The following is a 16,433-nucleotide window of genomic DNA, read 5'->3' as shown; positions in this document are numbered from 1 at the left end:
GACGGTCAGCTTTTAATTGTTGGTATACGAGCAGATAACAAATTAATATACTAACTAAGAAAAAATAGGCGACTTATGAAAATAAATTTCCCCTCCACAACACTAAAATAAGTTGAAACATTTTTTTAACTTTTACAACTTTTATTTCTTATAAAGCATTATTTCCTTGGCTGGGTGGGTCCACTTTGCTCAAATATTGTAAAGATTTTGTTATACCTTTTTTAAGAGCCAAAATTACTTTGGAGACATATTGAACTAAACAGTAGACCACAAACTGTATTAAATTTATTTATGATCGAAAAATACAATATTTTCTCAAATAGACAATAGCTTTAGGAATGCTTAAATATGGCGCAAAGAGATAGTCAATTTGAGGTTAACAATAAACGAAATTGACTGGTTCGATGTTATCCAATCAAAACAAAGTCTTGTATACCTAAATTTGGAGGCAATTGACAAAAAAGATAGAAAATTAATTTATAAATAGTTATTATATATATTTATTTTAATAAATGATATACATCTTTTTTGGATTGTAAGGGAGCAAATTAATTTTTTCTTAAGGGTAGAAGATAACTTGGGGAAGTGCCCGGATATCCTGAAATTTAATATTTGAAGGAAACTAATACATATTTTTTAAATATTATTTTGTTCAACCTATAACTTTTTAGGATATTTTAAGACATGATATTTGTATTTATATTGATTATTTTATAAATTTTTATTTGTTTTATTTTATAATCGAGTCAAGATTTATGCTTTTGTTTTCATTTATATTCTTTGACCGAATTTAAACATTTTAATTGTGAGAGCCATAATCGTGGGCCAAAATTGAATTTTAAGAAACTATTAAATATAAATCCATTGTATTTATGAGGATAATTAAAGATATAATTTTTTTAAAACAGAGAGCAATTAAATAAAGTATGAATATTATCCCAGCGATTAACTATATCTATTATCCTAAAATAATTTTAAGCGGTATACTATAGCAGTTTCTTTGAATTGTATGTAATTAAGAAAGCTAGAAAATATAATATTTTTTAATATTTGATAAAATTAAAATCAAAAATGGACCTCTTAAATATTGTTTGCCTATAAGTAAATATGTCTTAGTTTTTATTCTCTATCTTAAAAGTATTGTAAATTTGTTAAAATACTACTTTAAATGTCTTGGATTTTGCCTAAATGTGGCTTAATCTCCCTTGACATTGAATTTGGTTGTCGCCAACATTCCTTACTGGCTATTAAAATATTTTTTAAACGAATAAGAAAAGCGAAAATAGAATTATTTTTACTAAATTTTAAAAATAAGCATATTTTTAAAAATATAATAAATATTTTAACAATATATACCTGATCAATAAAATTCCATTAATCATTCCAATTTTTCATTAAATATCAAATACAAATATTTTTACAAAACAAAAGTTTTTTTAAGGCAAAGATGATTTTTTTAAAATTTGTATAACTAATTGGTTATGCTTTTAATATAATAAGATGACTACGTAATATAATGCAAAAAGAAATAAATTCTTCCTATGTAGTAGTCTTAGGAAGGAAGGAAGGAAGGAAGGAAGGAAGGAAAATAACTTGTCCCTCGAAGCTTAAGTAGATTTTCAGCTTAGCCTCAAAACTTGAGCCAACTAAGGAATACAATATATTCTAATATTATGGTAATTCATTCGCATCTCTCCATCACTATTTATTTCTTTATCTTCTTATCTTAGTGTTGGTCAAGAACCTGCCCAAATTGAGAGCACTAAGGCGCAAAAGAAAAAGAAAGGAAGAGAAGGAAATGGGAAAATGAAGAGAAAAAAGAGCCCCGCCCCCCTCCTCTCCAACATATTAAATATGAGCTAAAACAATGGTCTAATATAAAAGTTAAAAAATTTCTTATATTTTTTTTAATACATTGAAACATTTTATATATTTCATTTTAAATTTATTACATATAAACAACATTAATAATTTTATCAATAAACTATCATCATTCCATATTTTTAATTTCTCTAACTCTAACTTAAACATCTGAAAATAAAATTTTAATTTTTAGTTTTATTGATAAATTTTACCATATTTTTATCAATATTTATTTTATTTCTAAATCCGATCACCTCATGTTAAAAGTGAAATTTAATTTTTATCATTGAATTAAAATGTATAATAAAGAAATTATATTTTAAAAAAATAAAATTGTTACTCAAAGGATTAAAAAAAAATTTTTTATATAATAATTTAACCCTAATAATTTACCCGCTTATATCACATATCTCAGAGGATCATAATCTAAATCCCTTAAGTCATTGCAGCTAATACCCCATACTAGGGTATCCCCATAGTTTAATGAGGCTATCAGCTAGTTCTCACGATCCCCCCTCTCATTCCAACAATGCATCTGCAGATTAAAAGTCGTTTAATTTAAGCCACATTTATATTATAACATCAGCCATTTATAGTGTTTATTTATTTCATACATTTTTAAAATCAGTGAACACGAATATCCGAAAGAGTTAGGCTTGAATATTTTCATTTAGGGGATGTTTAATTTATTTATCTGAATATATATTCTGACATAAAGAATTGCTTATCTAAAACAGGCATATTTTGGAAATTATTCATGGTATCTTCTATTATCTTTTGAAATACTAATTTTATTAAAATTAGAAGATTGGTACTGTTTATTTTCTCTTTTTTCACATTTACTGAAAATTTTCTAATATACTTTTACAAAATTCTTCCCATGAAATTTCTAACATTTGATGAGACTGCAAAATAATATCGTGATTCGAGGGATGCAATAAAAATTTGACCTTTCGAAAATTACAAAAACTTAAAAAATAATAAGGAAAAATCTTCAAATTTAATTTTTCAGATGGTGGAGAAATTTCAAATTACATAAAAATCCTTAGAAAATAATATATATAAAAATCACTTATAAATTTTGTCAGGGACCACTTACCTCCCCCATGCCTACCTATGCGCACTAATTTTTTAACTTGTTAAACCTAGCTGTTTGCTATAGCTAGGAAGGACCGGGGTTAGTTGAGCTACACTTTTCAAATACCCTATCTAAAATAATTTTTTGTTCTACATAAGGATTTTTCATTTTATATGTCTTAATTATAGGTATTAATGGTTTAGTTAGAATTTTAAGGAAAACTCTATTTTTGAAAAAGAAGATTTACAGAGAAAGTTTTCCAGTTTTATTTTGGTCTTACCATAGATCAAAAGTTATAAATATCGTGTAAAAGTATATTTTAAAATAATCCTCGAATTCTTCATTGATATTTGAATAAACGCAAAGCGTTTCTGAAAATAAAGTGTTCCCATACTTACACATGGATTAGGGGAGACCGGGCCAATACGGCAGATGTTTTGCTCTTTTATGATAAAATTTTAGTTTTATTTTAGAGAATAAAGAAGTGTACACATCGTTAGTCTATAAAATAAAAAAAACACGGGGCTTTTATCTTTTATACTGTGATTCTATTTATAATTAAGTAAAAAAATTTGATATTTATCTATGACCCTGGGTAAGATGACAAGACCCTTGGGGTAAGATGGCAAATATAAAATTCAACGCACAAAACACAAATTTTTTACTTTTTATTGTTATATTAAACACATATTATTTACTAATGATGAATATTTTTCTTTAAAAAAAATGAATTTTCACAATAGGGGCACACATAATGGATCATTCCTAGCCCAACTTGAATGGGCCCATTCGGGACATTTGGCTACACACTTCATCCAGTCTTCCCGCTTTTATTATGGTTATAACTTTTGCTGCCCATTACACATTCAATATTTTATTTTATCGTTTTAAGATTTTAATAATTTTTTCTTATGCAATATTCAATGCTCTTTTATTTTCCATTGTACACCCTGACGCTTAGCCCCAGTGTAGTGAGTTAGCAAAAATAGCTATAAAAACCTTTCTAAATGAGCTAGAAACTTCAGACTAAATTTAATTCGTAGCCTAGCTATTGGACAATATGGCATATAAATTTCATAAAATTTAAAAAAGTATTTTTATTTTTCTCAAGACAAATAATACTTAAAAGAAAAGTCGTTGAAAAAGGGCTAAAATATTGTTCCGATCAATATTTTTTGAATAAGAAACTCCCATTGAATGAACAATAGTAAGTATAGAAATATATATTTTCACAAAATTTGAAACAATTAGCCGTACAGATGAAAATTTATAGGCGTTTGTTTTTTTTACCCCACATGATGAATAGCCCCGGTTTCCCCTATAATATGAAAGAAAATGGTGTTTTATGAAAATAAATTTTGTATTTGATCGCTATATTTTATTTATATAATATGTAAATTTTGGATAATTATGTTTGTATTTAATATAATATATTTAAAAGAAAAAAATTATTATTACTCACTGAAAAAGATAAATTATTTTGTCGCATATACACTATATATTAGGAGGAAAAAAAAGGCTTGGACTCTCTATTACCTCTGGCTTATTATAACCCCACTCTATACTATCTCTTATATGATCTTATATATTTTAATAAACAAAACATTATTCTGACCAAAACAAAAGAGTGAATATTGATGAATCTGAGCCCGATCTATATATAATAAATTAATATATTCCAACCTAAGCCGAGCTATTAATTCACAATCATCAGATTTTTATTTGAATTTCCTGTTTTAAAATTTTTATTTCTCTCATTTTTTTTAAATTAAATCAGCGGAGTTTGATATTTTTTTTTACTAGATTATAAAACAATAACAGCAAGTAATTTTAAAAATTTATATAATAAACTCTTTTTTAAATTTAAATTATTGTATTACAGTTTTTAAAAAAAGGAAAGAAGTGTTATGGGACGATAAGAAGAATATTTTTGATGTTTCTTTAAAATTTCAAAAAAATATATAATAGATAGATAATATTTTATTCGTTATACAACTAACTTTACATATTGTCAATTATAAACTCTTGAAATTCTATATGAGATTTTTTTTTATCAAAAAACACCTAAAATTTCTTCCAGATAAATTTAAAAAAAAAAAATCTTAAAGATAAAAAATGGGTATGAAAAATAGACCAAAATTTGCTAAAATAAACTACTTCCCTCAATAACATTGGCGTCGAGGTACAAATGTAAATTTAATTCCAGTCGAACCTAAAATTTTGACTTCTAACACGTCTCTTTAAAAAAAAATTTATAAAAAATATGTATTTTTCAAACTTTGTTTATTTTATACAATTTTTGTGTTGTATTTATATAATTCTGCAATTTTTAGTCATTTGACTTGAAGCTGCACTAAGAAGATCTATATTGATTATGCTGGTGATTTCCTTTCCTTAATGAATAAGAATAATTAATGAGCTAATTTCGTTTTAAACCATTTTTTTTATAACTGAAAAATAAACAAAGTGGAGAAAAGTGTCAATATGTAATAAAAATACCAATTTCCTATATATTTGACAAAATATATATATAATAAAATTAATGGAAGAAATTCTACGAAGATTAATTTATATATTTTTTTAAAAAAAGCAATTTAATCTTTTCGTTGCTAAAATATTTGGCCATACGCCACCCCTAGGGTCGTTAAAAACCCCGATTCGGATCAATTTTTAAAAACGACCAGATGATTTTAGTCACAATAATTTGGACCTCTATTTGACGAAACTCGTGGCTAACAACATTATTTAAAATCTTAGTTATTAATAAAATAATTTGTTTACATTTTACATTACCCTATAAAGCATGATTCTATTTTTTTTATTAAAATTGAAATTGAGATTAAGAGAATTTGACCTTTTTTTGTAACCAGACGCTTTTCATACATATTTGTTATAATCAATACACTATATTTTTCTAAAAATTATTCTAAAAAAAACAATCTCTTTATCATTGAATATTACTTAAAATAATAATTTAAACTCTAATGCGGCGTTCTATCTAAAGCGTATCAGCGATTTGGAAATAACAAACCATGTGATTTAAAACTGGAAAATATTTACTTTTCATGTCCCCCATTATATAAATTTTATTTAAAAAAAAATGTAATTCTAAATTCATTGCCGATTATATTAGATGGTTTATATTTATTACATCAAAGAATAAAAATCTTTTAAAATTTTATTAACCTTTCGTCGGAATACTGCAAAACCTCGACTATGGTCCAACTCAAGGAAACTGCCTTAAATTTATATTCATCTATTTATACTCATATGACCTGTATTAAATTTTATTAAGACCAATCTAAACTCTAACCCATATATCTCTAACTATTAAATGTCCTAACCTTTAATCCTACTTCTTACTTCAGATACTTGTTCAATTATAAACATATTTCTTCCAATTATTCAGATACTTGTTCAATTATAAACATATTTCTTCCAATTAAAATTTTTTAATCTCCTTGAGTTGAGCGATTATTCAAAACTTCGTAAGTGACTTTTTTTAAATTGTTTCAGGGAGATGGATCTTGATCTATTTTATTAAGAAAATTGATGAAATACATATTTATAATTATTATTATTAAGCTGTTTTTATAAAAATATTTTATTATTGAAATATAGGCAAAAAAAAATTTGGGGAGGGAGAGGGAATCCCTGTTATATTTGAAGCCATTGAATTATTTAGGGTAAGGGATGACGAGGATAGTCATAAGATTTGGTGCGCCGGCTAGCGGTGAGTTAAGATTATGCGAAATAGCTTTGACCATTAAGGATCACACAGCGTTCAACGTGTCAATAAGGACTATCATTTATTTTTAGATGAGCCTTAAGGACTGGTGATGTAGATGACCTAAATAAAAATGTATACAGTGTTGGACATGTCAATTTGAGTCTATTCTTTATTTTAGAATGTAAGACAAAATGTAGCACGCTAATATGCTATAGTAAACATGTACAAATTTAATCCAACGTACAAATAAATGTAAAAGATTAAATAATAATTATAATTAAAATCATTAAAGTCTACGTAAAATAAGGGAAAGAAAAAGAGCCCTATCACAAACAATCTCGTCCTTTTATAAGTTTTTTTAAATCAATTATAACATCTGGCAGGAACGTTGTGTTTTTTTATTAACCAATCTGATATCTTAGAATTGGCGTAACACCTTAACTACACAAAAATATTAATGTGCGGGAAAATGTGGTTATATAAAATAATGGCCTATGTTCGACAAAAATGAAAGTGATTACTTGTTTATCACTTTCGAATTTTGTATGTTTAGTTAATTGCAGTAACAAAAGAAGGAGACAATTAAAATTAATTAGTTAAATATGTTGTAAACACAAAATTCCCCTATGCAGGAACTCCTACTCAGGAGGATGCTTCTAATAATAATTAAGATTTAAGGTTTTAGGTGACAATATAGGACCTCTGAATCATCTCTGCAAAATTATTTTGAAAAAAGGCACTTACAAAATTTAGCGAAGTGACAGAGGTAGTTCTGTAACTTAAGTAATGGTTGAGGGGGGGGGGGCGTCATTAAATGAAACTCCTTTTCTTTTTAATACAAAAGATTGTGTTACTTTTTAAAGTAACTTTTACGACCAGTGCTTTACCACCTTGCACAAGATTATTATTTTCCTTCATTCCGCTTTTTAATGAAACATTTTCAAATTTCCAAAAAAACCCATTAATTCTTCGAACCCTTTTTTCTTTAATCGGTTCTTAAAATTCTATTCGTAATATGAATAGAAACAATTTTATGGTATATAATACTTTTTAATAAATTATTAATAAATATATAGTAATATTATATTACTATATATAGTATTTTATTTTATAAATTATGCAATTTTATATAATTTCTTTCGAAACCAATTCTATATTACAAGAAACACTTATTTATATTTATTATTTTTAAAAAAAACCTAAAAAATTTTTTTATACAAATATAAATTTTTGTAATTTTTATATTTATATATTTTTTTAATGAATATTTATGAACTCATTGTCCAATGTCCATCCATATTTTATTTTTTTCTCAAACTCATTTCTTGTAAATAAGATAAAAAATTAAAATATATATTAAAATTTATGCCTTTTTTCCTTATTCGTCTTAAGAATAATACCTAACCTAAGGAGAATCATTTTAAAGCAGTTTATTTTTATTATTTATTTTAAAAATTCAATAAATAAATCATTTTTAAAAATGAATAAACTATATTTAATTCAATTAGTATTTTTGGTTCGATTTTTGCTTTATTAATAAGATCTATATTCTATATTATTTTTAAAAAATTAATGAATTATTCAAAACTTTTACACCGCCGCTTTTATTTGAATGCCCAATTTTTGATATATATTAATGGATGGATATTTAATCCAAATTATGCCCTGTTATATCTATTATTACCCCCCGGTATCCTATCCCAACCTGGAATCCAACTCGGGTCTCAAACATTAGTCACCATGCATCATTACCCAAATTTAAAATATTATATTATGTTAATAAGGAAAAATAATACCGGGTAAAAGATACGTAAACTAAAAATCCACTCTTTAGAAATTAGTATTAACGGTCCATGTATATTAAAATAATGGTTCTTAGTTTATTATTTTAAAAATAAATTCAGAACGATACTATCTTATAATAATGAATTTGATTAACCATGAAATATTTCAAAATATAAATAATTTATTTATAAACTACAGAATTAATTAAGAAAAATGATTAATAATGTTTCCAAAAAGGAACCATAATTACATCTAAAATTTTAAATTGAATTTTTTACCTAATATAAAAGAATAACTCCCTGGCCTCTTTTATAAAGTTTTTAATTTTGAGGTCTCTGGGTTATGGAAATTATGTTATTAGCAAAAAATTATTTATTGATGTTACTTTAAGGATAAAAAATGGGTTATGATGTATAGCACCGAACGTTTTTGATTTTCTATCTGTTTTTATAAAAATTTTAAATTATAGCGCAAAGTGTCTTCATATACAAATAAAATCTTTTTTTTCGAGCGCCGTCTGTGGCTATGAACACTGATTTGGGAATCACAATAAACTTCGACCTGGGTTCGAATCTAAGAAGAACTGTGTTTTATGAAGTTAATCTATATTCATAGCTATAATGATATATAGCAGATAATGCCAGGGCATGATTTGGACTCCTTATCTATCTGTTAATATATTTAAAATGGGTTTTATTACATTTTTATAAAATTTCATTGTCGTTTAGCACAAATTACTATATTTTGATTACCATTTTTAAGAGACATGTTTGATTATTCCAAACGATTGGGAAAGTGAGCTGCTTTTAAACTCAGTTTATTTAGTGGTTAACAGTTAAAAATAAATTTAAAAAAATAACTATTTTATTTTTCTTCGCCTAAAGGGCGATAATACCGCCTGTAAAATTTAATATTTTTTAGACAATTTTGGTTTTGATCAGATAAAAGTTCTAGTTAGTTACCAATATTACAAAACTTTTAGGTATATTGTTTGAATTGATAGTTTAAGTTTTATTTACTCAACGAGGGGAAAAATTTGAAATTTTTAAGCAATTTAGGTTTAGACAGAATAAAAATATTTAGGTGTAGAGCCAGTATTACAAAACCTTTAGGATTAGTTAGATATTAATAATATCCACTAAAGAAAATTACAAATTTTAAACAATTTTGTGGAACCGAATTAAAAGTTTGCGCTCGGGTAGTGGATTAGTATTACAAACATATGTGAATAGTTGTTAATTGATATTTTTATTACTGGTCTACTATCCAAAAATTGATCCAGTCAAAAACACGAATAAAAAATTTTATTTAACAATTTCATGAGATAGAAGTGGCACTTTTGCGGCCAGAAAATTATAACTAAATAAAATATAAAGGTAATTTTATTTAATGATTTTTAGAAAAAAATGATTCAAATTATTATAAAATATTAATAAATCTTTCTAAAAAAATTTTGAAATGATAATTTAAGACTTGACTCATTATTTTAATTAAATATTTGTTTTATAAAGCATAATTATTATCTATGTTAAATTTATAGACTGATCATTTATATGCATTCACAGTTAAAAAATCATTATCTTCTTTTTGTTAATATTATTGGATATATAATAAAATAAAATAAAAATTTTAAAGTGTCTAAATATACATAATCGGTCATATTTTGTATACTTCCCCACGAATTCTCGCTAACTGTGAATGCAGTGTAAATAGTAAATTTTTATGGTTACGCTTTTGCAGAGAATTAATATACAATCTGTCGAGTAATGTATATCCGCATTTCTGTAAAATACATTTCTTTCGATAAATCAATTATTCAGTAGTGTATTCTTCCAAATTAACAATAAAAATATTAAAATATAATTTCGACTAACAATCCTTTACTTGCATTGTTCCTGAAATTTTTTGAGAAATAGATATAAAACACTACAATACTCAACCGACTTTTTAGAAATTTTTATAACATATCATTTGTAACGTGCAATTTTTTAGAAAAATTTTGGATTTTAGACAATTTTCTCGTGAATTTTTGAAATTACACTTAAATTTATATTCATTTTTTTGTTAGATTTTTTTTCATATAAATAAAAGAAATGCACTAATACTCATGGCGAAAGTTGTCTGATATCTGGAATAAGCGAGGCATTAAATATATTATGCCGGGATATGATTTCGGAAAAATCAGGTTCTTCAAAATTGAAGAAAAAACGCGCTCTACAAATGATTTAAATTTTAAGAATTTATTTTTTTTAAAAAACTCCGTCAATAAAATATATCACTGAATTTATGTAATATCTTATCAATTAAAAGGGGCTCAGGGATAAATCAGATTATTTTTTGGTACTCCAAAAAACTATCTATCGAGTTCAGTGCTTCGAGGTTGCGTTCAGGGTTAAACATCTACTTGTTATTTCTTTCTTCTTTATATTTCCCTTATTTTCTTTCAAAAGAATTCACATAAATTAAATTAAACTAAAAGAAAACAGAGGAAAAGAAAAGCAGTATAAAATTTCATTAGGTGATAATAATGTCTATAATAAAATGAATTTATTTGATCGGTTTTTTTATTGATATTATTTTTTGATAATTACACATATAAATAACCTCTTTCGATGTCATTAAAATATTTAATATTTCAGATTTGCGAAAAATGTTGAAATTATTTTTATACAAATCTAAGTTATATTAATATAGCTTTATACTTTTAGCTATTATCAAAGTTTAAATGTCCATTAGTGAAATGAGTGTATATTAAGTTTTTTTTAATGTTATAAATTTATATTAAAAAAAAATTACTTTATTATTGCTGAAAAAAAAAATAAAACTATAAACTAAAATTTTATTGTGATAATAAATTTTATTTAAATTTTATCAAATTTTTATATTGTTTAATGTCTAAAATGGAAAACTGTATATTTGATTTCCTGTCCTTATTTTTTTTTTAAATTTCAATTTACCTTTTTTTTCTTTTCTAAAGATCATAGATATTTAATTTGAAGGTTTATAGAATTTATATTTCGATTAGAACGTCATTTAGACATGGGCATAGACATGATTTTCACAGAAGGTTGAAATACTTTTCCGCTTTTTTTGGCCCTTGGCTAGATTACACTTATTTTGAATAATATTAATTTTATACTATATTAGTTAGTTTTAAATTCCTTCCTGAATAATTTAAATTATGTTGATTATTTTTTAAAATTGTTTTTTCAATTACCTATTTTATTCATTTTGGGGGATAGGCGGCATCCTGAGAGACAGTTCATTATGTCCCCTCCTCTCACCTAATTCTCTTTTTAAATACATTATTCTGATCATTTTGAATCTTTTTATTTATAAATAGTTAATAAGATCACAATACCCTGATAAGGTATATTCACGGCAGAGATCTATTTTTGCACAAATTGCCCAGTACTACCTGGCCCGTTAAAAAAAATTTTTTATGGACGAATTTCCATGCCATTAAATTTTTAATCTCTATATTTAATTTTTCCCAAATGTCAATAATGGCTCTTATATTTTTCCTCTATGGCTATCTATTTCTTTCGACAACAACGATTTGTATTGTGTATTTGCAATTGGATCATATAATAAATTACTAGTTTAATTTTTTGTGAATTTGCTATATTATTTATTTTTATATTTAATATTTTTGTTAGACAGCTCTTAAAATACAAAAATAAGTATATTGTAATTTATTTTCAAATATTATTAATCAAAATTAAAATTTTAGCTTGAAATTCAAAATATTAATCAGAATTTAATGCCCTCCTGATTTTTTGTGTATAAATTACATAGTCAGGCCCAAAATTCTTTATGTACTAGTTGATCGACCCGGCCCGCGGCAGATCTCTTATACACAATGACTGAATTTGTGAAAATTTTCAACGATTTTTATTTATTACCCTTTGGATTGGAAAGCTTATTTATAACTTGATCTTCAATAATAATCATAAGTAAACATTGTATTTGTAACTTAGGGGTAATGAAAGTCAAGCACTTATTTTTATATACATAAGATTTCGCCTGATATTCCTTACACTCTCATATATCAAAATTGTATACCCAGCTCGGATTCAATAATTATTTGTTCGATTTTCGATATTTACTCAATCAAAAAAAGATTGTTGATATTTGAAAAATTTAGGACCTGGATTCTTTTAGACTCGAATTTGTAATTTTTCTATATTTAGGCTTCAATGAATATATTTTATTTCTTTTGTAATGTAATTTTAATAATTATAATGATATATAATATTTTTAATAATCAGTACGAGCAGATAACGATAAAGTTATGAAGGATTTATTTTCTTTGTACATCACATATCATATAAAACAGAAAATTGAATATAGATTATAAAATTTATATGCAGTTTTTTATAAAATATTTCTTAGAAACTTTTTGGGATAGTTAATAAAGTGTCGAGAAGTGGGTGGGGGGGGGGGGTCTAATTATATAACTACATTTTAGGATTCACAGCCGAATACCTCATATTTTATAGGAGGATTCCTTAAAATTATATTTATTATATATGCTTCAGGTTCCATAAGTAGCATAGACGACAAGGAATACAAATGTGCCGATGGCTCAGTGCCAGAAGGAAGTCAAATGAAGATGATATCGGGAGTTGTAGGAGCCCCTTCCAGTGTTACTTCGATTCAAGTGGCTAATCTTCTTAGGCTATTTAAAATACCCCAGGTAATTCATATTTTATGTATATTATATAAATGCTTTTGTAGCACTCCCTTTCTAGACTTTAATCACCTTAAAAATGTAAATGCTGTTTATGGTAGGTTGAATCACATGTATACTGTGCATTAGAAATGCTATAGTTTATTTGAAGGTTTTGAGACTTTGCTCTTCTAGTAAATAATTTTAAAAAATTAAATATTTATCTGTTAATTTTAAAATGAAAAAAAAAAAGTTTAAAAAATTTTTTAAAGTAGAAATTCATACCTCCTATATTTTATCCATCCCTATCTTCTCCCTTTCAACATTTATTCTACAATTTTACATCATGCCCCACCCCGCCGTGGTAGAAGTGCCTATTATCATGATTAGATAGTCTGGCTATAGACTCAGCAGGCATTCTGGGATTTATATTAGCGATTTGGGTATCACGAAGAATAACGTCCAATGGTTTAATTTCTAGAATGATCATTTATTTGGTGAAAATGTTTTCAGTGGATAATTTTAAGGGCAAAACCCCCATTTAAGATATTTTAGATAGTCGTTGCCGGAAAATTATTGCTTCACAAATTTATAAAATTCCCCTTGCTGTATAGACCCAGGGGTTGTGAGGTAGCTTAAACTGAAACTATTCTGGACTAGAAACTAAGGACTGAAATTATTCGATAGTCTAGGCATTGAGAAATATATCCTATAAACATCCAAGAATTTAAACGAGTATAATACTTTTGTCTCAGACAATTACCAAATATTAAAAGGTTAAAAAGGGCTGAGCTTTCATTACTAAATGGACGTACGACGGTTAGTATCTATAAAAAATATTGACAGTTGAAACAATAACCCCTAAAGATAAAAATTTAGGGACGTTTGCCTTTTTACTCCACCTTCCATATGCCACCGCTCTCCCCTATTCACTTGTAGTATAAAGAGGAGACCGGAGAATAGTGAGCTAAGGCGCATATGAGTCCTATCCTATTTATTTTAAAACTATATCTTAGAATTGAAATTTAATCCTATAGAAATTAATTATGATATACACTTCTCGACAAAGAATATTTGCCTTAAGTTAAATCATTAAATTTTATTATTTAATATATGCTTTTATTACGATACAAATAATTTATGAGCAATTAATTTATTTTGGAGTTAAACTAATAAGATTAATTATCGCATATAATTATAACAAATGAGAGCTTAAACTCTTCTTTATCACATGTGACATAAGATTAGATACCCGCGGAATTTTTGTCTCAAAGGTTCAAATATTTTTTTTGTAATATTCAAAAATATATCCAGTTATAAAAATATAATTTAAAAATTATTCAATTTGTTTGCATTATTGAAAAATCTCCTTTATACTATCTCTGATGCATTTGTGAAAGATATTTTATGTTGACTCGAGTCTACGGATCCCCCCCCCCCCCATAGGGGAAAAATACGTAAGAGCAAGAAAAATGATTACTCGTACATTTTTTATTTATAGTTAATAGAAAACACAATTGTATTGCCCTGCTTTCACAGTTAGTATGATTTCGCGGTGAAGTATACGAAATATAATGTAAAATTATAATATTAATATCATATTTTGTATTATACTCAGCGAATTCGGGCTGTCTGTGAATGCAGGGTTAGGTGTCAATGGTTTAATAATCTAGAAAAAAAATGTATATATTCGATTGGCCTTTATTTTAAATGAATAATATTAACACAAAATAATATATTTATACCTAATAGTTATTAAAATTCGATGAATATTTGTGGAAATAGATAGAATTGATAAAAAATTTAAATATAAAAGTTTTAGTGAATTTGACGAATTAATATTTTTCTGAGATCTAGTTATGACTATGGTTTGGTTATTTCCATATTATTAGCTATTTAAGCAATTTTAGCCAGCTAATTGACTGCTTTTTTAGCAACTAGCATTTATATTAATTTTTATTCAAAATTTTATCATAATTATTTTTATTTGATGACAAAATTTTATTCAGTATTTGTATTTCCCATAATCTTAATTAGTAAAAGGATATTTAATTTTTATTAAAATATAAATATGATCCTCTGTGTGGTTTTATTTATCCTGTTACTTGGTACAATGTGCCCTGAATTTTTTATTTGAAAAATCCAAACAAATTTTAAAAAAATCTGTATATATATACTAAAAAAAAAATTAATTTTATACATTCAATTCATTTAGTCAACTATCTTAACTGCTCAAAATTTTTCCTAACATATATTTTTTTAAAAAAGAATTATTATGAAATACTGTCCACTGTGCTCCGGTCCGGTTTCCCTAGTTATATGTATCTAACGATATTTAATATTTCCCAAAATATAAAAAAGTACGGAAGTTATAGACAATTTTTTATAAGTCATATCAATTCACGTTCCTAATTTTAAAATTTAATTTTTGACCCTAATATAATAATTTAGTCCAGTCCGTTATTTGATCCAAATAATTTTATTTTTATATTCAAGAATATTATTATTCATACGAATAATTTTATTCGAATAAGGAATTCATATTTGTCAATCAAATAACTAATAATGAAATACCAAATCCGTGAAATCGAAGCACCAAAGATTTGGAGAGTAAGAGCGAATATAATGCATTTTATATGACTATTTTTTAGCTTTTAAACTTAAAGGTATTTATAAAATTATTTGGAATTGTATAACTAAAGAAGAATAAAAATCGTAGAAAAAAAAATCGCGAATAAAGGAATCCATCTAATCTAAACTATTATTTTTTTAAGGTTTCATTTAAAACTGAATAATATGATAATCAATCTATCAACTCTAAAACTTTCCATTTTTTATTTTTATAAGAAGTTATACTATTCTATAAGAAATATAATTATTATTTTTTTAATCAATTTTCTTGGAAAAAATTTTTTTTTATCTATAATTAAAATATAATAATAATTTTTAATTTATGTAAATCTTAAAAATTTGTATTTTTATTTTGAGGAAAAAATAAAGAATGTCAAAATTGGTTGGTTCATTACTTTGAAATTTTTTTTTTATTTGTTGGTTTATTAAGTTAAGAATCGATGACCCTTATTTGGTTCGGCTATCAAAATTAATTTTTTAATATGGAAATTTAATGCTAATTTTTATAAATATAAAATTATCTCTTTTTAATCTTTTTTTCTTTTAGTCTTTCCCAAACGCTGGAAATTTTTTATTATTTATTATCTATTTTTAAAAAAGGATCATTTATTTTTATTATTTAGACAAATAATTTTCAATTTGATGCAAAAAATTAATTTAAAGAGGATTATATT

The 16,433-nt window shown here is 25.2% G+C and overlaps 1 protein-coding gene across 1 annotated transcript in view; it reads left to right on the top strand.

The window, feature by feature from the left end:
- The window catches only part of LOC135927622 (metabotropic glutamate receptor 2-like), a 42,877-nt gene that overhangs the window by 9,981 nt on the left and 16,463 nt on the right, over positions 1-16,433 (top strand). The window contains exon 2 of the mRNA XM_065463729.1: positions 12,998-13,155. Within this exon, the coding sequence (XP_065319801.1) occupies positions 12,998-13,155 (158 nt within the window). The remainder of the gene's footprint in view (positions 1-12,997; positions 13,156-16,433) is intronic.

This window comes from Gordionus sp. m RMFG-2023, chromosome 3 (genome assembly GCF_954871325.1).
Source record: "Gordionus sp. m RMFG-2023 chromosome 3, tfGorSpeb1-WG-v2, whole genome shotgun sequence".
NCBI lineage: Eukaryota > Metazoa > Nematomorpha > Gordioida > Chordodea > Parachordodidae > Gordionus > Gordionus sp. m RMFG-2023.
The sequence above is the reverse complement of the archived record's forward strand: the minus strand, read 5'-3'. Positions and strand labels throughout refer to the sequence as shown.